At 45.0% G+C, this 22,924-nt stretch overlaps 1 protein-coding gene across 9 annotated transcripts in view; it reads left to right on the top strand.

The window, feature by feature from the left end:
* TNRC6C (trinucleotide repeat containing adaptor 6C) overlaps window positions 1–22,924 on the top strand; it is an 854,353-nt gene that overhangs the window by 473,702 nt on the left and 357,727 nt on the right. For all 9 annotated transcript variants that reach the window (XM_085616884.1, XM_085616886.1, XM_085616885.1 and 6 more), the window contains one exon: window positions 16,750–16,896. In XM_085616884.1, the coding sequence (XP_085473010.1) occupies window positions 16,750–16,896 (147 nt within the window). The remainder of the gene's footprint in view (window positions 1–16,749; window positions 16,897–22,924) is intronic.

Here is a 22,924-nt window from a genome sequence, read left to right on the forward strand (position 1 = left end):
AGTGTCAGTTTGTCTCCCTCCACCTTTCTGGTTGCGGAGCAGACCCCTGTTCTTTCTTGTGCCTGAATTTCCTGAGCCATCTGCAACACCGCAGCAGATCGAAGCCTTTACGGAGGGCACACTGCAAATAATTAGCACTCTTAAGGCTTCCTCTGATACATCATTGTGCCCCAAGGTTCAGCAGGGGCCCACAGTCTGGTTACTGCTGACCGCCTTGGACCCATCACAGGTCCAGTGCAGATTTTTGTTCTGGCTCAAAGACCTGCGGCTTTCCTTCCCAGTTTGATGCTGGTACCAATGCTACTAGCACCGGGGATGCATCCAGTGCTGGTTCTGATGTTGTACACTGAACAGATTTCAGCATGCTTCCAATCAGTGTCACATTACGAAACTATTAAAGCGCAACTGATCACCTCTTGCCTGATAATTTTATACTAGAGAGAACGAGCCATCAAAGGCGCTGTTATCGTTTGTGCTTGGATGCTGACCAAAACTTACCACCACCAGAGGAGAAGGGGGAGGGGGGGGAAGGTGGTGGTGGTTCAAACCATCCAGGATGGTCAAGATATTTCCAAATAAGCAAATTCATTGTGTCCTTAATACTAGTGATTGTCTGGGTAGGGTGTTTGGCACTCTCCGCCTGCCACCATGTGTAAATACTCTCCACAGGATTCTTTGGAAACATACAGGCCTCTGCCTTGGATATATCTTTCGATGACAGATGCTTGTTCTGCTAAAATGCAAATTGTACCATGGAATGTTTTAAACTGAGTAGGACCACAGCACGTTCTCCAGGACTTTTGACCCATGCCAAACTGTTTCCTCACCAATTTTGGAAATTCCAAGGGTACTCTAGGGGGATAGTGTTTAAGCAACCTCAGGCTCTACAGCAGACACCCCAGTCCTTTCAAGGTCCGGTACATTGATTGGTCCGGCAACGTGCAGGTCATAGTCCTCCAAGTCCACTGCACCAACAGACAACCAGCTGTTTAGCATGCCATTAGTGGTGCACAGCCACCCTTGGGAGACAGGATCCAACACTTTCTGCTAGGGTGGCTATCCATCACACCCAAAAGATGTTGTTCATATTGTTTAGCATGACTATTCCCTACCCTTTCTTTCCGAATCTTCCCCCCACCTTGTGAATCTCAGTAGAATAGCTGTTGATTCTGTTGCAAGAGGTGCAAGTTTTGCTCTCTAAAGGTACTGGACTTGCAAATGGGAGAGGAATGCTACCCTAGCTATTTTCTCATGCCGAAGGAGGATGGGGGCTTTCATTCCATTTTAGATGTTCCTCCTCAGAATGCCATACTGCTGAAGGACAAATTCAAAATGCTCACGCTGGCCCAGATTCTGTCTGCCCTGGACCCGAACAACTGCATGGTGTCCTTGAACCTGCAGCACATGTATTTTCATATATCTGTTCTGTACTCCATAGACATTACATGCAGTTCAAGGTAGGCTCAGAACATTTTCTGTCGGCTGTTTCCCTTTGGCCTCACCAGTGCCCCTTGGGTGTTCATAAACTTGATAGCAATGGAGGCTGCCCATCTTCGAAAGTCGGGGATGCCAATTTTCCATTACCTTGACTACTGGCTGTTTGATGGTGGGCTCATAAGTCAGTAATGGTCCACCTTGTTGGACTTTAGTCCACTGTGAAAGCCTGACTCCAAATCAATCTGTTGGAGTTGCAGGCTATTCATCTAGTGTTGAAGAGTTTCTTGCCGTTTATAAACAGAAGGCTAGTGTAGATTCTCCTGGACAGCACCACCATGTGGTACTGCAACAAGCAAGGCAGAGTGGTGGTCCAAGGGGCTCTGTGTCTCTGGAGTTGACTGGAGCATCATGAAATTTCCTCATCGTGAACCACTCGGTGGGATCCTTACATGCCGTGGTGGACAAACTGCTGACTGCATCTGGCATACAATGATTAGCGTCTATATCAAGAGGTGGCAGAACCCTAGCTAAATCTATTTGCCACAGTCGAATGGACAGTGCCAGATGTTTTGTGCGTTGGAGTTTATGCGAGGACACTTGATAGGAAATGCATCCAGGTTGGAATGGAACACAGGAGTCCTGTATGCCTTCCTGCCCTTGCCTCTCCTGCCTAGAGTTCTGAAAAAAGGAGGACTGGAAGCAAGTCATCCTAGTGCCTCCAGATTGGGCCAGGAGAGTGTGGTACCTGGAACTTCTGGACATGAACATTTACCCTCCGACAAGGCTACCACTTTTGGGGGATTTTCTGTTGCGACGGCAGGGCTGGGTCCTTCACCTGATAGAGCACAATAGTCATTTCCATGAGTGGAGATTAAACACTGGCAGTAGACCTAAGGTTATGAATGTCCTTAATGCTGCAAGGTGCCCGTCCACAAAGTCAATCTATGGCAAGAGCTTGTGCAAATTTGTTGTATGATGTGGAGTCCTCAAAGCAGACCCTCGTCAAGCCAAATTGTTGATGTTTTAATGTTTGTATTTTCTTTGGCCTAGAAAAGACTTGCCGTGGGCACTATTAAAGGTTACTTGTCAGCCTTTTTTCATGGTTTGTGTGTGCTGGACCAGCCGTCCTTGTTTAAATTACCTGGTATGATGCAGTTTATTAAAAGTGTGACACATGCTATCTCCCAGACAGTTTGTGATGCCATAGTGATACCGTACCTTGGTCTTGACATTTCTCATGTGTATGCCCTTCAAATTGATGCACCTATGTTCATTGTGTCTTCTGACCTTATAGGCTGACTTCCTCATTGCGATTACTTCAGATCTTAGTGTGATATACTTCAGGCTCTATTGATACAACCGTTCTACACCTCCTTTTCTCCAGTGTTTTTCCTGTGTACTCAGGCAGCCTTCTAACTAAACGTTGTGACTCCTTTCCACAGTGGGAAACCCATCATTACTCAGTGTTCTTTATTGATCCTCACCCTTTGAAATAGGAAGAGAGACACCATTGGTCGTCTTGAGAACCATCAAGTGGACGAAGAGCCTTTTTTGGGGTTCTCCAGGGCGTAGAAAGCAATGCCTGTTCAAACAAGCATTGGCATAGCCAATAGGTCTCGCCTTTGGGACCTTATAAGTGTTTAGCCATGCAACAGTTGCATAACTAAATACTTATAAGTTCCCAAAAGCGAGACCTGTTGGCTATGCCAAGCGGCCGTGCGGCCGCCATAGTGATAGTGATCAAACATCAAAGCGGCCGTGGGGCAGCGAAAGTGAAAGTAATCGCGGTAAAAGCGTCGGGCGCGCCCGTGCACATGCACTGTAGCTCTAGGCTGGCCAGGTAGCACTTTTTGGAGCCCTCTCAATAAGTCTTTCCAGACCAGCGCATGCGCTGGGTCAGGCGAGACCTAAAAAGGACCCTGTCAAGGTGAATGGTCCTCTGCATTAAGATCTACTGTGCACTGGTAAAAAAGCAGCCTCCGAAAGGACTGAGACACCAAATAACTAGCTTTAAGGCTGCTACCACCGTGTTGGGTGGCAGAGTGGGCTAAAGAACGGTGAGGAATCAAACCCAGATCTGTTGACTGGGTGTGTGTGTTTGATTGGTTCTGATGCTCCGTCCATCACCACCCCCTTTTGTACCGCTTTGTTCACCATAAGTTGGCAGGGTATGCTCAGACGTGAGTCCCTTGCTCATTTTGCCACTGGATTCAAGCAAGCCTGGCTGAAGACTGCTTAAATGCCAGAAACCGGTCCTAGGAAGCTTGTTTCCGGTGCAGGGAAGGCATGGCTTGGCAGTTCGGGCTGGACTGTTCCCATGAGGTACAGGGTCAGACTGATTTGCATATGGCCATGTCTGAACTGGGGTGGCAGAGTGGGCTAAAGAACGGTGATGGATCAAACCCAAATCTGTTGACTGGGTGTGAGTGTTTGATTGGTTCTGATGCTCTGTCCATCACCACCCCCTTTTGTACCGCTACCACCGTGTTGGCACATGAGTAGTTGACCTTGACATCTGTTATGCTGTGAATTGGGCATTGGTGCGCACGTTCAGGAAGCACTATTGCCTTGACAACCAAGTCTCACGGGAAGGACATTTCCCCCACTCCGTCCTACCAAACTATTGTGTTCTCAGCCCACTCCAATGACCTTCCATTTTTAGAAGGTACTGCTTTGGTATCGATTCTAATAGTGAGTAACCTGCAGTTAGAAGTACCCATCAGAAGAACAAGTTACTTTTCTTTAGTAAAGTTTTATATGGTGGATACTTTATCTAGGTGTTGATTTCTGTTCTGTGAAGTGGCCTCTTTGTAACATCTAAAAAAGGTCCTAAAGTGGGTGGACAGGATGGCGAATGGCTAAGACGCTTCTTACTGTCGCTCCGTCCCCACTTCAACTGGCACCCCCACCTGCCAAACGCATCAACTCTGCAGGAGTTTCTGGCCTGCGAAGGTGGTCAGATGTCCAAAGCAGTGTTGCCAGCCTCTGTTCCTGTCCCTGAAACTACCTGCTTCTCGCCAACCCTCTAAGGCCCGAGCTGCATGAAGGGATGCAAGATGGTGAATGCTGCCCGTGATCGCCAATCGGCATGATTCAACTAAGAGGGCTGATGTCCTGACCAGGTGCTGAGATTGGTACCTTAAGCTTAGCAGGCCCTATGGGACTCCTTCTTACTGCCCCTGGGTCAGGCACGTGGTTCAACGCTGTAGGTCGGTCCGCCCACCCCCACTTCCTGGTCTATGGGTGGTCGAGCTGTGTGACCTTTCTGCCTGGGGGAGCGCAGTTTGGGAAATATTGAACGATTGCCTGCATTTTTACCCCATACTCCTCACACCGCTCTTGGGCCGTTGTTGCGGTTGTCAGATTTGTGTGCTGCCTCCATCCTTGATCGGCCTTGGGAGCCACCTTACCAGTGAATTGCTGTGATTACTGGACCTATCCTGGCTTTCCACACGCAGCGAGGAGAGGGGGGGGGATCTTCCACCCTGGACTCTTCGCCTCCTCCTGGCTTGTGCGACTTTGAGGTCCGGGCCCTGCAACTGTGCACCCAGGGGGCAGAATGCCCTTGAGTGGCCCTGGGCACCTATGTTGCACGGTTTTGTTTGTTTGTACCCCGCACAGCCTCACCTCTTCATCTTGCTGGAAGGTGGACTGACAAAACCTCACCCCCACCACCACCCTCACCACCCCACTCCCCCTGAACAGTAATAGGGCCCCATTCTCCGGCAGGCCTGGCGGCTACGTCCACCCCAGGGACATGTCCCATAAGACTCAACTGCGCCCTTACGCCGGGGGGCGGGTTGGCACTACTTGAATGCCATTGTTGCTTTCCCGCTCAACGGGATGCTCTCCTGGAGTTGAGAAATTGTTAAACGTGAGGTGGACAGTGAGAACCTCGGCCTTTTCAGTGGTCTATAGACTCCCACATCACTGCTCTTATAATGAAGCAAACTGCTCTCCCTCCAAGGCACTGGGGTGCACCCCTGGCTATAACGTTCCTGTAATTAACATTCCTGGATCCTAGGCCTGGCCCCCGCATCCACCGCACAGTGCTTGGCTTCTGGTTTCTTTCTCCTGTATTAGTCAAACTTTCTGCTGGAAATTCACCAATATCCTGGACATACTTGCTCGCCTTTGCTCACCTGCATTAACTAGACCCTTCCTGGAGGGACTACTGACTGTTTCAACTCCATCTCTGCTGTACCCATACTGGTGACCCCTGGAGACTAGCTCGGTCCAGTGAATCTACTCTGGCCTTCTATCCCTGGAGGGCCCGTTCTCTGGTCGCCTGCCTCTTTAAGGAAGGTTTGAAGCGCCCCGGTCTTTGCTCTATTCACACGTGGGCCTGGGACCAGTACTGGAGCCTCCTGGGGCTTGAGTCTAAGGCTCCTGCGCGCAATTAGTCTGGGTTGGCACCCATTAGAAGACTGCTGCAGTTTTGAATCGGAGCAGCAACCCTATAGGGGGTACCCACTAGGAAGGTAAGGATGATATCGAATAGCTACAGCAGGAGGTGCTTCACCTCCAAGAACAAACAATTGATCTACATGCACATACCGAAGACCTAGAAAACCCCTCCTAACAAAACAATATCTGTATGAGAGGGGTCCCAGTGGCTGCTGAGGGAGCTGCCCTGGGAGAATATCTTGGTGCCCTCTTGCGGCACATCTTGAGGATCTCAGAGGAGGTCGTGATGAAGCCGGACTGGCTCCAACGGGTAGGCCTTCCTAGAGCGGCGAGGGCAACTCATGGAGACCTATTGGTATGTGTCCATGATTTACAATTAAAATAGTCCATTCTTGCAGGGCCCAGGACGCACATCTGCTCCAGTTTAGAGGACACACTCCTCTGCTTTTCTAGGACGTAACTGCCATCACCCTCCTGAAGCGGCGTGACTTCAGACCAATCACTGCCCATTTGCAAAATGCTGGCATCTTACTCCTGGGGCCAACCTTTCCGAATTATTTTCAGACATAACTACAAGCTCCACCAGCTTCAATCTCTCATTGAAGCCTTTTGACTATTGGGCATTCAGGTCCCTTCTCCAGAGAAACAACCGACTAGCTCATGGTCTCAGAAGTCACAATGCCTGTGTTGCGCACGACCCACACATCTCTGTTAGTCTACACCCTGACCCACAGACTATCGCAATGGAAAGGAAATGTGTATTAAGACGTTCTCTAGTGATACAGACAAAGTAGTTACACTTTGATTCCAGAGTATTAACTTCTATGTTTTTTTCCCCCTTTTTTTGGCAGGTGGGTCTGACAGTCATGTACTGTTCTGGCCCAGTGCTCTCCATCCCGCTGGGCTCCCCCTCCTCTCTGGAGCTGCTCCCTTTAGTTGGTTACGCCGGCCTTGACCATGTCTTATTCAGCCTTTCCACGAGCACTGGACTGACACAGTTTCTTGTTTACCTTTTTTTTGTGTTCTATGTGGGGACTTGGTTTACAGTTCTTCTATACACATGGTCATTCCTTGATTGTTACACCTCCCAGGTCTTGGAACGATGGGGGGTTTGATGTATCAACGCTATAAGGTTTCCCATACCATTTTGGTTTTCCCCTCAGCATTTACTCCCTTTGCCTATTTCACATGGAGCTTAAAGTCACTAGCCTCAATGTACTGGGCCTTAACAGTCCCACGAAAAGATCAGCTATCCTATCCCTCCTTGAGCACTCTGACCGCAATATCTCTCCTTCAGGAGACTTATGTGATCCCTAAAGATGTCCGTAGAATGCAATCCTGTCTGTTACCACGCCACCTCTGGTCCTCCTGCCATACAAAGAAGTGAGGGGTCACAGTCGTCTTCTCCCTGGGTTGTAAACGAAAAATCCTTTCTACAGTAGCAGAGATAAGGGGCGCCTCCTTGCACTACGTCTCAGGGTAGGTGCGTTCCACTTCACCCTAACAAATGTTTATGCCCCTAATGAGAGACAGGAATGCTTTCTTATGAGATCCTTGTCCTCTGTGCTCCACACTGCTGATGCAGCTGTGAGGATAGGTGGGGACATGAATTTAGTGATGGACTTTGACTTGGATCGCTCTGGCCAGCACTTTGGTCAGACAGGGGCTTTCTCTACACTTGGTCTCAATTGCCCCGCAGACTGTGGCAGCTAATTGTATGGCGTCAACTGCACCCAACTACCAGGGACTACACATTACTCGCCTGCACATAAGACGTATGCACACATTGATCACTTCTTATCTACCCTGTCCCTCCTGGCCTGCGTCTTGGATGCTTCTTTTGCTCCACTATATCTTTTGGACAGTGCTCCCATATCCCTGACTCTACGATTACCTATTTGCCCTTGTCAGCGCTCTCATTAGCGCCTGCTGGATTTTTTACTTCAATCTCAGACTACGGTTTAGTCTATCCATCAGTCATTGTGCCTTATCTTCATACTAATTATATCAGCGAGGCCCCCCTGGCTTCCATTTGGGAGGCAAAGTCTTGAACATGCATTTTCCGACATGGAAGCTATTCATAAACAGACGGTGCCCCTTCTGTTTGGAGAGAGCTGGAGAAGGCCCACCTTCATCTCAAGTGCCTTAATTTGGAAAGGGCGGAATACGCTACGATACCTCAAACACAGGCTCTTCTTGGGTAGCAGTCGCTGTGGGCGTATCCTGGCTCATCGCCTGCGCAGTAAAATAATCTTCGGATCAGTTAAGGAGATTTGCAACAGGTTTTCCACAGTGACCTGCTCTGCAGACGGAATAACATTGGCTTTTAAAGACTTCTTTTGCTCCCTTTATTCTTCAGTCGGCCCCATTGGAGACCACCCCCCCCCCTCCCCATCTTGGAATATCTCCAAAATGTTGCTCACATGTAGCTTTCCGAATCAGAGGCCTTAGCTTTGGAGCAGTCTCTCCTCAGACAAGACTATCTTGGCTATAGCCCCCATGAAGTCCCCTGGGTGTTATGGCTTTATCACACAATTTTTTAAAATATTCTTTAAAGAATTGTCCTCCTTACTCACCCGGCATAAAACCTTTGCTGATTCGGGCTCCATCGCGGCTAGAGGCTGTAATCTCGTTAGTTCCCAACCCTGTTAAAGATCCTGCTCTCTGCAGATTGTATATGCCCATTTCCCTCCTCAGTGTTGATACAAAACTAGTCACTAGCATATTAGTCCACTGCCACGATCCATTAATGGCAGACCTGGTTGATCCAGATCAGGCGGGATTCGTTTCTATGCGTCAGTCTGGCGGCACCACCAAGTGCCTATTGCATCATATGAATAAGGTACACAGGTCGCGCAAAGACGTTTCTTTCTATCGATGCTAAAAAAAGGCCTTCGACCGTGACATTGGTCTTACTTCCTTGATGCGCTGATGAAATTTGGTATTGGAGATACCTTTTGCAATTGGGTCCATTGTATTTATAGTGTGCAATGGTCAGGGTGAACGACGTCCTGCCCAATTTCGTTCCTCGTTCGGCCCAGCATGCGCCAAGGCGGTCTCCTATCCTCGCTTCTTTTTGTCCTATATATGGAGCCCTTTGCGCGTAGGGATAATCCAGACATCTCCAGGTTTCCCGTCTGTGGGGACCAACATTTGATCAGTCTATACACGGATGACGTTATCTAAACCACCAAGGAGCCTTTTACTTTACTCCCATTCTGGATTGTTGAGCTGTAGACCTTTGGGGAGGTCTCCGGATTCAAAACAAGCATGCAAAAATCCCAGAATTTAACCCTTACCGCTATGCCTGCTCCCTAAGCTGCATCACAATCTTAGTACCCTTTCTATTGGCCAGTAGATACCATTTAATATCTGGGCATTTCCTAGAACATTAGCTACTAACTATGAGACGCTCATCTCTCAAACAAGCAAGGAACTTTTTACCTGGAGCCATCTCCGCCTCTCGTGGATGGGATGCATAGCGGCGATCAAGACGACCTTTCTCACCCGCATACTATATCTGTTTCGAGCCTTGCCATTTTTCCCTCCACCGCGTGCACTCCATTCCCTCGAATCAAACATTAACAAATTCTTATGGGATGATGAAAAATCCCGCCCCCACATACATCTTCTATATCGCACAAAACAGGAGGGAGGCCTGGAGATTCCATCCCTGCTTCGTTATTACAAAGCTGCCCAAGTCCGATACTTGGTAGAATGGAATCGCCTGCTCTCGGAAAAGCATTGGTCTTTTATGGACCAGGCCGTCGCAGGCACTAGCATCTGGAGGGAAGTCTGGCTCCTTCGTAAACACTGGCCTGGGGCCTCTACTCTTCCCCAGTAACCAGCACTATATTTAAAGTGATCTCTGTGGCATCCATGGCGGGCTTGACGACCTTTCCTTCCCCAATGACACCATTCTTTGCTAACCCTTATTTTCTCCTTGGGATGCAGCTTGAGTCATTCCATCAATGGCGATATGGTGGATGTAAATGGGTGGGTTGTCTTTTTGATGTTCAAGGACTTATCCCTTTTAATTAGTTACAGCTTGAGTCCTCCCTGACTGATTTGGAACGTGCATCATATCTGCAGCTCCGACATTATGTGACTGGCTCCAAGACACAGGAAGGTGTCTCATTACCCCTTTGAGAAGTGGGTACTCCTTATGGCTGAATACAAACACCGTATATCTGAACTTTATGCTTTAATGGGAGGTAGGCTTCCCCTATCCCCATCCAAATCCAAGAGACCACATAGTTGTGAAGTGGAACTGAGCAGAACTTTGTGAGAAAGAATTGGAAGATATTTTCTATGGAGCCCATCACACAGCTCACAATATGGCTAGTACCAAAACTGCTTACAAAATTATCACCGCACCAAGACTCCAGCAGTGGATTGCAGGGCGTTCAAAGAAATACTGTGGGGTGTGTTGGGACACTGCTACACCTTCTGTGGCATTTCCTGAAGCTCACCCGCTATTGGAATCAAATTCTAGATGATGCACGCTGCTTTTGACACTTCCATCCCCAGGTTCCCAGCCTATACCATATCAGGTTTTCTGAATCCCCTGACTTGCCCTTTATGCGCCAATAGGGGAGGCAAATGTCTCTTTCTTTAGGGGCAGCACACCTGGTCATAATCTCCCAATGTGGCACAGGTAAGGTTCCGGATCAAACCTTTTGGTTATACAGATTGGAGTTTATTCTGGGGATGGAGAAACTGCCCCTCTCAACTTCCTCGGTATGCACCTCCTCCACTGCTCAGTAGGCACCCTTTATTCGTCTCCTATCTTCTGAATTCTGGGAGCTGACATGCCTAATCTATGTACGCCTCTTCCACGTGATTCCAGATGTGGCCCAGACTGCACATTAGATAGTTTTTGCCACCCATACACCTATTGTATCTACACAATGCCCTTACACTATGGCCAACTTATTGACCATTAAACAATATGCAGGAGCTTTGGGGGAGGGGTTTTCTTTGTGTTGTAGTTTGCTGTTCTTTATCTGCCTATAGTAGGCTCCTGACCCTAGGTTTGGGCGGAAGATAGTACATGATTGTTTGAGCACTCTACACTTAGTCACGATTGGCCCCTTGGGGGTGAAGGCATACTGTGTCTTTGCTTTGTGATGGCAGTAATGCTGTTTATAAAAATAATTGTTCTATAAAACGGTCCCAAGTTAAAGATCTACACATTGATATGAACACTTCTTTAAGCTGTGTGTCTGAGACAGCAGAAAAGGTCAAGCAAGAAACTGATCTCTGTTCGCAGGAGTGGTGGTTATATGCTTCTCTGGTCCGTCATTTCCGGGTAGGTACAGACCCAACTCGGAGCCACTTGCCCCAACCTAGCAGAGCACAGGAGTATTCCTGGAAAAGCTTTGGATCCAGTCTGGCATCTCAGGAATATAGTAAAAGTGAGAAATCTGCAGTGAGAGTATCCACCAGGTCTCGAGAAAACCACTTGCTATGGTGAGTCAGGTTTTATCAAGACAATCTATGTTTAGGGATTTCTGGTCCAGTCTGGCGACGAGTTCGAGCTGGCCTGCCAGGTGTGCTGTTCATTCAGAAAAGGAATTAGCAAAATAGATGCCTGTAAATCTTTTTTTTATCTTATCACATTTGCTGTGTGTTTGAAGGCAGATGTGAGATATCAGCTTATGTATTCTTACAATTTGCTGCTTATTTTATCCTGAAGATTGGTGTTTACGTTTCTTTCTCTGATTGCAAAGTTAGAGGAGTTTTTGAGGTGAACTGGAGGACAATCATGGACACACAACATTGAAATAGCTAGTAAATAAACTATACAAATATTTCAAAGTATATTTCAGTAGTTAAGAAAGCACTTTTCTGTTCTTCTGAAGTGAGGTGGAACCCAGGACTTTTAATAGGACTAAAACAAATCAGAATACTTTACTTGGTTATCTGCAAATGATACATATTTGCTGAAACCAGTTTTCCACACTTTATCATTTGTTTAATATATAATTTTGTTTGTAAAACTGCATGCCAGTGGGAAAATTTGTGGCCTCTTAAATGGAAATTCTGTCTGTAAATTACAGTGTACTACCTCATTATGCTTTAGTAACATCTTTCAATACAATTTAAATATAGCTTTTACTCTATTTAAAATATAAATCTTAAAATGTAATATATTTAATGAAAGTGATGTATATATATATTTTTTTTAAACTTTTATATACCATTTTAGTACATTGAAGAGAAATTGCCATGAGTTGTATCTGTCATTGAAATTACAATTGTAACAGATGGCATGGAGCATCAAACGGCAGAGCAGTGGCTAACATGAGTATCGACGAGCGGTGTAAACATACTAACAAAGCATAAAAGAAATACAGTACAGTAATGACTCAGGGTTGATCACCCAATGGTGGATACGCAGAATTTAAAACTAGCAGATATGCTAACACCAAGTGATTGGCCACTGCTGTCCTGGCAAAGTGAGATTTTTAAATATGAACTCAGTAAAATTACTGACAGCTCCCTGATGACATAGCTATCATTGCTATCATTGACCTAAGAGTCAAGTCAGGGGTACTGTGTACCGTACATGTGGAATAGATTTTATTATACATGAACAAAAAGTTTAATCTACCAAACTAAACAAAAGAGTTTTCTTGTACTGCAGACAAGCTGAAATCACATAGCTGAAGGTGCTCTTGTATATGGTGGAGAAAAGGCAACATAGTGAAAAATAAAATATTTGCGTGGGATCACACAATTTGAGATGAGTTTGAGTTATGCGCATTACAGTTAAGTCAAGTATATTATAAAACTTTTTTCAAGGCTTCATTACCAAAGATAAGTGACCAGTTATTCAGTGCAAAGAGGTGGCCTTTGGATGCAGTTCCACCCTGTAGCAATGAGGTTACTCATACTGGCGCACAGCAGCATTGTTTTAAAATTCTCCAGATCTGGTCTGGTTACCAAGGGTATGATCTGAAGGTGAAAAATCCTCGGTTTTAAGTATCCATAAAGGCAGAGGTTTCTACAATGCGGCAAAAATTAGATGCCTTTAATGAAGGCCTCTCATAACCAACCACGTCTTCAATGCTGCATGCTCTGTGGCAGCTCTATTAGACCTTAACTTATGCATTTTGAAATGTCATGGCTGGAATTAAGAGGTCATATCCTCATTCTGAAACTCTTGTATCTGTGGCCTGGTGAGGAAATTGAATATACACGGTCTTTAGAAAGGTGATATTGCAATCTCCACTTTAATCAATACACCTAGCTTAGACTGTTGCAGCACCAACGACCTCAAACAATGGAGGAGACTACAGAGCGGAATAGAAGGGCAGCAACCATCATGGCCTGCAATGAAGCTCCATAGCTTTAGCAAAGTAATAACTTTTCCCATTTTGTCGTCAGTGTTACCAGCTCCCGTAGATGCGAGTTTTGTCAATTATTTGGAAGAATGGATTTACTGCAAGAAATGCATTTTCATCTCCGAACAGACCACCTTCCAGCTAAACCTGTAGTATAGTCCACCATGAATATCAGACATTTCAAAGTCTAGACCTGTATGTAAGTTCTGAGAAGTCACTACAGTCAGACCTTGCAATTTTATCTTATCAAGTGCTAGACTTCATATGAGACCTCTGCATAAGTGTGAAAAAAGACTAGTAGAGTCAGTGCCTGGGAAATTGAGATGTCAAATAACTATTTGTAACAGCTGTTAAGTCTTTCTCATGAAGTCTCCCTCCTGTTGAGTATCCTATTCAAGGTAGGTAATAAAAGTTAAATCACCCAAACAGTGCTGGACTTCAGAGCATTTCACCTTACATTCAGATCCTGTCATCACAAGTCACTTGATATTAAGTGAAGTGGACAAAACGACTACAGTGCAATACATAAAAAAAAAATGCAAGGAAATCAAGGACCCTCTGTAGGAAAGCCAAAAGTACGTTTTCGGAATCTCTCTAACATATATCAATTTTGCAAGGTCGCTAAATGAGCAATTTGAAGTGGAAAGCAACATTATAACAGAAAGCCATCAATGGGATAATTGCGACAAGGGTCTCAATGAGGTTTCTCATCCCTGGCGTCCAGCTCTTTGTAATAATGGCTGAAAGCACACTGTCTGTACTTTGTCCAGGGGTTTATGAGATGCTCAAAGATGTTTGAATTCGCCTTTGGAACAATCCCAATGATTCCAAAATTGGTCATAAAGCTGAATTAGGCCAAGACAAGATAAATCCCAAGTGCTCAAAAAAATGCCTTCTCAATAGTGGTTCATACAAAACATTGTGACACAGAATGAACCACCAGTCCAGAGTTTAATGCAGAATTCTGCATTATTTTTTTATGTGCACTGAGGTGGGTAATCTGGCTTCTAAATTCTTCCTATGTAGCATTTAAAAGAGCCACCAGAATGTATGAACGTTCGGAAAGATGAAAAGCTGTCCACCAGAATATTGTAAGTATTTTAATGGAGTGGAAGTTGTATATGTAGATGATTATAGACCCCTTGATGTTCCAGTAAGAAACTGTATTGCCATTTTACATTTGGGAACATTTTGTTTTCACTTTAATTCAATTATGGTTTTGTAATGGCGTCTCACGCCTCTTTATTTTATATTTCAATAATTAAATCACTTTTGAAAGGTATTAAAGTCTTTTGTGAAGTCAGATTGCATACTCCCTGTTGTGTATTGAAGTGTTTCTTCAGAGCTCATGATCATTCTGTGAGACGAGAATAAATCTTGTTAGCAGGAATTTTCTTCAAATGTGTTTTCTAGTTTTCAAGTGCAAGTTTGTGAGATTCAGGCCCTGTGCTCTACTCCGCCCGACATGGTGTTTCCATCAGAATAAGGGTGTTCTAATAACTCATCTAATTTTCCAATTGAATGTGTTATAAGATTTCCCAGTAAATTAATATACAATTTATCACTTCACCAATCTGCCCACTCTGACAAAGATCCCTTCATGCCTTGGATATGAAAAGGACACTCTGGTGCTCTCTAGACAGAATTAAAGGGATTAGAAACATTGAAAGTGTTTGTCAATTATGTATCCATCATTTGAGAAATGGTTATATCCCTAACCTGTTTATAGCATGCTGCAAGCACAGCAAGGCTAAGCATACACCTGCTCAGCGCCAGGATACCCTCGTTGTTTATAGTGCGTTTTACAAATACACATAACCATATATTTTGCACAGCACCGTGCTCCCAAAAGCCCATTAAATTCCCCCCTCCTCCCCCCCCCAACCCGGCGCTCACTTTGTAGAAAAGAAGCTACCACATGCCTGCTTTAAAACAACCAGGCTCTTAAGATTTGCAGAGGAGCCATCTAAAAATCATTTCACATATGTGAGAGATACTGATTCCTAGGCTTCATTTCCAGATTAGATTGGGCCATGCTTCTGTCCCAGATTTATTTGTTTAGCAGGTCTCTTTATTCTTGCTTCCTTCCTCTTTTACACTCTATTGGTTTTATGTTTCTTCTTTAGAGGTTGGAAGTGAGGTTACTCTTCTAGGCACTATCTGAGTCTTCAAGAGTTACTTGTGATCTTTTTTCTCCATAATGGGACTTACCAGTGAATTCATGACAATCCTCCTCCCGCAGAGAAAGGATCATGAACTTATATTGCCAGTTTTCCTTTAGGATCCAAATTCTGTTTTAAGCTTGAAACTGTACCACTTGTTAACTGAGCACTACCATAGAGGATTGAGGGGGCCCCATGGCTAGATTAATAGGTCCATTGTAAATCTCTGTAAAGCTGTGTTTTGTCTTAGTCGACTTCAAAAAAAAAATAAGTGTTTGAGTCCACATTGTCCTTTTTAATAATTTGATTGCATGCTTTTAAACAAAATGTGCCTTTGGGTCGGTATATGGCTAAAGATATTTTTTTACTGTGTGAAGTGTTCAGTTTTCCAATACTAGGCAGGTTTTTTTGTGTTCCAGAAGTACTTCACATTGGCAAGAAAAGAGAACTAGGGTTTACAAATAACACACTTTTCCTTATCCCTTGCAAAGGCATGTGAATCTTCTTCTGTATGTGTGCCACTGTAGAATTTTCTGTTATTTTTTTCCATATTCTCACATAGATCCAAGGGCCAGACATACACAATTATTTTGCAGTCACAAACAAGCCTATTTGCAGAATTAGCCTGTTTGCAAACGCAAAAAAGCATTTTGCTATGTATGAATCCCAAATTGCGATTCAGTAACATGTTAACAGATCACAATTTGGAATTGCAAATACATACTGATTCGGTATTCGGAAGGGATGTGTTTAGGGTGTCCCTTCCAAATACTGAATTTGAATGTATTTGTTTGGCAACCGAACTCTGGTTGCAAAACATTCATTTTTTTACTGACCCCTCTAAGGAGGTAGAAAACAAACCATTGGGAGCCCTTCCCATTTGCGAATGCTAAAATAAATATTTTTTAAGAGCACTTCAAATGTATACTAAAATGGCCATCACTGCTAATGGTTTGTAAACTGTGACTAGCATTATTAATATTTATGATTTATGTAGATTTGCGAACCACTAGCAATCACTATTTAATAATGCAACGTTTTCTTAGATTAAGAATTGCGGTTTCCCAATGGGTAAAAATCGCAATTCCTACTTTTTGTACATCTGGCCCCAAGTTCTTTTTAGGTTGCTGGTATACAAATGTGTTAGGTAAGCATTTGCAACTGATACTGAAATTAGATCACTTCTGCCCACATCAATCAATGTAACTTCAGAAAATTGCAGTTGTCCAATCTGAACCTACAGGTTTAACCTTCTGGATAGCTGACCTGAATATCCAGCACCCAGTCTTGAGCAGTCAAAAAATTGGTGAACATATGCTGTCTACCAAATTCAAAGAGGCAAAGCTTTCACTTTCAGGACAACCACATACTACGTTTTCTCTTTTCTCTTGCAGATACCAAGTGGCAATCTGGGTATGTTTGGCAATAGCGGAGCAGCACAAGGCAGGACCTTGCAACCACCCCAGCAACCGCCAGCTCAACCTCTGAACCCATCCCAGCCTAATCTTCGTGCTCAAGTGCCTCAGTTTCTATCCCCTCAGGTCAGATAACATGTTCGGTGTTGTGGCGTTATTTTTCCAGTGGCGTAATTGTCACTACATAAAGATTTGTTTTCAATGGATTCACAGCATATAGCGGTTATTACCTTAAAATGCGGTTGACATTTTGTACAGGGGTGTTTTTCGTGTTAACACATTCTTCCCTGGACCGGAAACAAGCATCCAGTCGGGCTGGACTTTTCCCATGAGGAACAGGGACAAGACCGATCTGCATATGGCTGGGTCTGAACTGGGGTGACTAAGTGAGCTAAAGAACGATGATGGATTGGGGAGGAGTGTCTAAAGTTTCAGCACTCTGTCCATCATCTCCTTGGGTTTTCTTTGTTCGTCCTAAGTTGGCAAGGTATGCCCAGACGTGGGTCCCTTGCTCACTTTGCCACTGGATTCATGTGAGCCTGGCTGATGAGGTGTGTAATCTGAAACAGGTCTCAGGATGCTTGCTTACGGTCCAGGGAAGACCTGACTTCGCAGTTTGGTCTGGACTGTTCCCATGAGGAACAGGGTTGAGACTGATTTGCATATGGCTGGGTCTGAACAGGGCTGGCAAAGTGAGCTAAAGAACGATGATGGATTCAACCCGGATCTGTGACTCGGCGTGAGTGTCTGTCAAGTTTCAGCGCTCCATCCATCATCTACTTGTGTTTGCTTGGTTTGTAAAAGATAGACATAATTGGTGTACTTTGAGCCCTTCACACTTCGATGCCCCGCTGCATCAGCATTGCTGATATTCGTGCCCTGGAGTCCCTGTTCAACCAGTACATCATATATTTTGATGTCCACTTTATTTACAGTCTGATGCTTTTAAATATATGGGGGAGTACAGGAAGAATCCTGAAAAACTTGTTTGTGGTTCTCAGTTGGTAAACCCACTCAGCTGCACTCAAGATATCAAGACAGTCATTACCGTAATGGCAACGTGTTCATCTTTTACTCTTAGAAAATCTTTAGTACAACATGTTATGGGCTTCTAGACAGTAGATCAGTTTCAAGGGTCCCATGCAACTCGCAATCTTTGATATCCGCCTTGTATTTTGAGGTAACATAAGTTCGAGGCACGTGAGCTGTAGATCACATGCTTTGCATCCTCCTGCCATCTAGTTTTGGGTCCGGATGTTTGCAAGCTGTTTTCCTTCAAAGAAGTCTTTCCAGTCATGAAGTAAGCTGACTCCTCCTTTCGGTGATAGTGCGCTTGGGCATCGACTTCATTGTTAGATTGTGATTTTCCACCATCGGGTTCGGACCTATATTGCTGCGCTCAGGTTTGAAACCGTCCTTCGGGTTCCCCTCTGTGCACAATCCAATCTACCTGCATCGTTATTGTTTCGTCCACATATCCCGCTTCTCCGCGTATCGTGGCGAAGAAAATTTCAGTTTCGATCGGAAGATTCGTGGAAGGCCACCTTGCAGTTGATGGAACGGCTCCATTTATATTCTGTCCTTGGTGCCACGCAAAATATCCGTGCACCGACTCGCACAAAGTGTGCAACTTGAGCTACTCCCCAGAGCACAGCGAACAAGACTGCGAAGCGTGCAGGTCATTCTTATCCACGAAAACTCTGCGATCGCCGAGCTGGATGTCGTGAAGGATCCGAGCAGGAATAATTTGATGCACAAGGGGCCGAAGAGGAACAGGAAGAGGAGCACTTATTTGTGCTAGAATCGGACTCTGAAATGGAAGAGGACATACTGCAGGGTCAAGGTCCTGTGAGTACCGAATACCTCTTGCCCTGAAATCCATCTCAAGCTAAGCATAAGGCTTCGGTTCCACCTCAGCCTCCTGGCCAAGGTCTGCACCGAGTCAATATTTGACGCTCCACTTCCTGTCTCGGCACCAATACACATTTTTAAGACTTCCTGCTCTGGATCGAGTCAGCCAAAGTCCGCAACAGAGCCAAAACCTTCAAGCTCGTAAGCCGAAGACTGCTTTGGAGCCAAAACCCTCAACGCCATAATTGAAAACTGCTTAGGAGCCGAAACCTTTCGCACCGAAAGATCATTCCATCCTGGCACCGAAGTCATCGGTGCTGTAACCAAAAGAGGCTCCTTCCAAGCCACAGGAACTGATTTTCGACTGCCCGACTCTCAAATCAGATCCTAAACAAAAGTAACTTTACATTAATCCTGATACAGAACATCTTCTTACCAAATTGCCACGCAAACCTGAGTCAGAGGACATATAGTATAAGATTCCTTTAAAGAAGGTCAGTACAAACCACTCTCCTCTTCCTCCACCACGTTCCCCTACACCTTCACCACCTTCTCCCACACCTTCACCACCTTCTCCTACAACTTCACCACCTTCTCTAACATTAGAACCATTACCTATCGCACCACAGAACTCTCCACCCTCAATGCCTGATGATGATCATGTACATGATGGGGATATTCAATTACCTGTAGATCCTTGGAAAGACTACATTATTGATCCACCTACATATAATGACCCAGACCTTTACCCTGCAAAGCCTTCCCCTCCTGACAATGTAGTTTATTTAGAACTGCTTGCTAGAGCTGCACAATATCATGGGGTACAGCTACACAAAGAATCCCTAGAAGATTGTTTCTTGTTCGAAACTTTTAGTACACACAGGTCTAGTCAGACTCTCCCCATGCTCAAAGATATGATGAGACATGCCAATGACATCTTCAGGGACCCTGTTCGTGCTTGTATTCTGACTCCCAGATTAGATTTAAAAGTATGAGCCTGCTCCATCTGATCCAGTCTAAATTAAGGTGCAGTTCCCCCTAGATTCCCTTGTTGTCTCCAATGCCCGTAAATGGGCTAATTCACAACCATCTGAGGATGCTCCCCCTCCAGACAAGGAATCAAAATTAATAGACGCTTCTGGCAAATTAATAGCTGCCCAGGCGGCGAATCATTGGCGCTTTGCCAACACCCAGGCCCTCTTAGCCAGGTATGATAGGGCCCATTGGGACAAAATGGAGCAATTGCTCCAATATCTCCCAGATGAGCACAAAGCTAAAGCACAGGATTCAATACAGGAAGGAAAGCTCATCTCTAATCCCTCTACTAGATGTGCCGTAGATGCTGCTGATACCTCAGCTCGAGAGATTAACACTAGTGTGGTACTTAGGAGACAAGCCTGGTTGAGGATTTCCGGTTTCAAACCTGAAATCCAGCAATGCATCTTAAACACTCCGTTTGATAAAGAGCATCTCTTCGGGCATGAAGTGGATCAGGCATTAGAGAAAATTAAGACACTGAGGTAGCTAAATATATGGGAGCCCTACAGTCTCCTTCAAACTGGGGCTCCTTTCGTCGCTCCTTTTACCGTGGGGGGGGGATCCAAGACCACATCCTCAGACACCAATTTCTCCTCTTATGAAGGCAACAATCTATCTTCCTCCACTAGAGTCTTCTTTAGAAGAGGATACAGAGGAAACTGCAAAGGTAGGGGCAAGGGTTCCACACCCCGTAACCCCCCTTCCCCTAACATGCAGTGACTTACCATTCCTCCCGATCACTTAACCCCTGTCGGGGGACGTCTTCTACAATTCCTCCCCATTTGGGAATCTATAATAGCATACAAATGGGTGCTAGGAATTATCCAACATGGTTATTGCCGGGAGCTTACCACCAATCCTCCAAACATTCCACCACGTTCTCACAAACTGTCACCAGAACATTTGCACCTGCTCAAACTTGGCGGCCAGTCTCTCTTGCTAAAAGGAGCAATAGAGCCGGTACTATTACAATATCAAGGGTCAGGCGTTTACTCCCTGTATTTTCTAATTCCCAAAAAGGTTGGCTCCTATTCTGGACCTCAGAAAACTGAACCACTACATGCTGTCAGAAAATTTCCACATGGTGGCACTTCAACAAGTGCTCCCACTTCTACAAGAGGTCGTCTTTTGTCTTCACAGCCTTATCTGGGAGCCCCCAGAGAGACTCAGAAAGCTCTAGCCTCTCCTAATGAATTCACAGTATTCAGTTTCTTCTCACTCCGGTTCAGCCCAACCACTCATTACCTGCCAGAATCTTCATGCAACTGCTGGGAATGATGGCGTCTTGCATCATATTCGTACCCCATGCAAGATTTCACATGCCTCGCCTTCAAGAATGCTTAGCAAGTCAGTGGAACCAGTCGCAGGGTCAATTAACCGATCTAGTGTTGGTAGACGGCCGCACCCATTGCTCTCTGCAGTGGTGGAACCCACAAAATGTATCCAAAGGGCTCCCTTCATCGACCCTGTTCCATGCACAGTGCTAACAGCAAACGCATCGCTCACTGTTTGGGGTGCTAATTTACAGGATCACACATTCCAAGGATTGTGGAGTATAAAGCACAAATCTCTGTATAAACCATCTAGAGCTACTAGCAGTGTTTCTAGCGCTTAAAGACTTTCAAACTCACCTCGTGGACAAAGCTGTTCTAGTCCGCACGGACAACATGCCTAGCTAAAGCCATTTGGAAATGGGCCATACATCACGCAATGCTTTTCCTAGCAGAACACCTCCAAGGAGTAAACCATCAAATTACAGACCTTTTCAGCAGACAGACAGCAAATCCACGAGTGGGAACTTTATCCCCAAATTCTTCCCTACTTTCAGGAATGGCTATTTCCTCACATAGACCTGTTCGCCACAGTTCAAAATGCAAAATGTCCAAACTTCACCTCCAGGTTCCCACACCCGCTCTCCAAAGGCAATGTTCTATGGATGAACTGGTCAGGTAGATTTGCCTATGCTTTTCTGCCGCTCCCACTCATTCCACTGGTAGTTCAGAAGCTCAGACAAATATACCTCACACTAATTCTCTTAGCTCCCACATGAGCACGTCAACCCTGGTTCAGCACCCTGCTGGAACTGTTAGTTCCACAGCAAAAGCTGCATCTCCCCTGAATTGTCCTCATTCAGAGCCATGGAGAAATCTGGTATCCAAATCCCAAAGAACTCAACCTGGCGATTTGGCTCCTGAAGTCATAGTTTGGTTATTTAAAACCTACCACCAGACTGTATGAATATCCTAAAAGAGGCTACAAAGCATACTACCAGGGCATGTTATGCAGCAGAAAATGTATGCGATTTGTTATCTATTGTAACAATGTCAATCCTCATGATGCTTCTGTACAGAACATCATCTGTTACATTTACAGCATCTGGACTAGCATACACATCTATTCGCTTACATCTGGCAACAGTAACTGCATACTTACAAAATTGAAAACACTTATCTCTATTCTCAGTACCAGTGATTAAAGCATTTATGGAGCGAATAAAGAGAGTGATATCACCAAGAGTCCCACCTGCACCAGTGTGAAACCTAAACATAGTCCTTACTAGGCTAATGGGTCCACCATTTGAACCAATGCATAGGTGACAGTTACAGTTCCTCTCATGGAAAGTTGTTTTCCTCATCGCTATAACTTGACAGAGAAGAGTTGGTGAACTCCAGGCATTAACTATACAAGAACCCTTCTTTCAGCTTCACAGAGAGTGGTTCTTCGCACCAATCCTAAATTTTCCCTAAAGTAGTTTCTGCCTTTCATATCAATCAATTTGAGTTACCTGTGTTCTTTCCTCAACCTGATATTGTAGCAGAACAAGCTCTGCACATCATTGATGTTAGAAGAGCTCTACTATATTATGTTGAAAGAACAAAAGAATTTCACAAAACAAAGCAACTCTTTGTTATCCAGTATTGGGGTATCTTTCATAGATTCACATGCCTGAATCATTCCCCGTCGCCGAGGCGGGAGTCTCGGTAGATAAAAAAGTAGTGCCAAAAAATAATTAGCAGTAGTAGTAGGCCCAAAGAAAAAAGGCCCTAAGGCCTATATCTTAGAAGCCTATCTACTTCGTTATGTAAAATAACCTAAGAATTGGTAGCAACCAATCAGACATCAGCACCCTTCTAGAACCCTCTCAGCAGAGCCAGCTCTCCTCAGATTTTCACCGCACGTCGTGTGGAAGAGAGTCTCCCTGAGTGCCTACTCAGTTTCTTCTTTTCTTCAGTCATGTCTGACAAAAAAGCTTTGTTTAGACCCT

Source organism: Triturus cristatus, chromosome 7 (assembly GCF_964204655.1).
Source record: "Triturus cristatus chromosome 7, aTriCri1.1, whole genome shotgun sequence".
Lineage (NCBI taxonomy): Eukaryota > Metazoa > Chordata > Amphibia > Caudata > Salamandridae > Triturus > Triturus cristatus.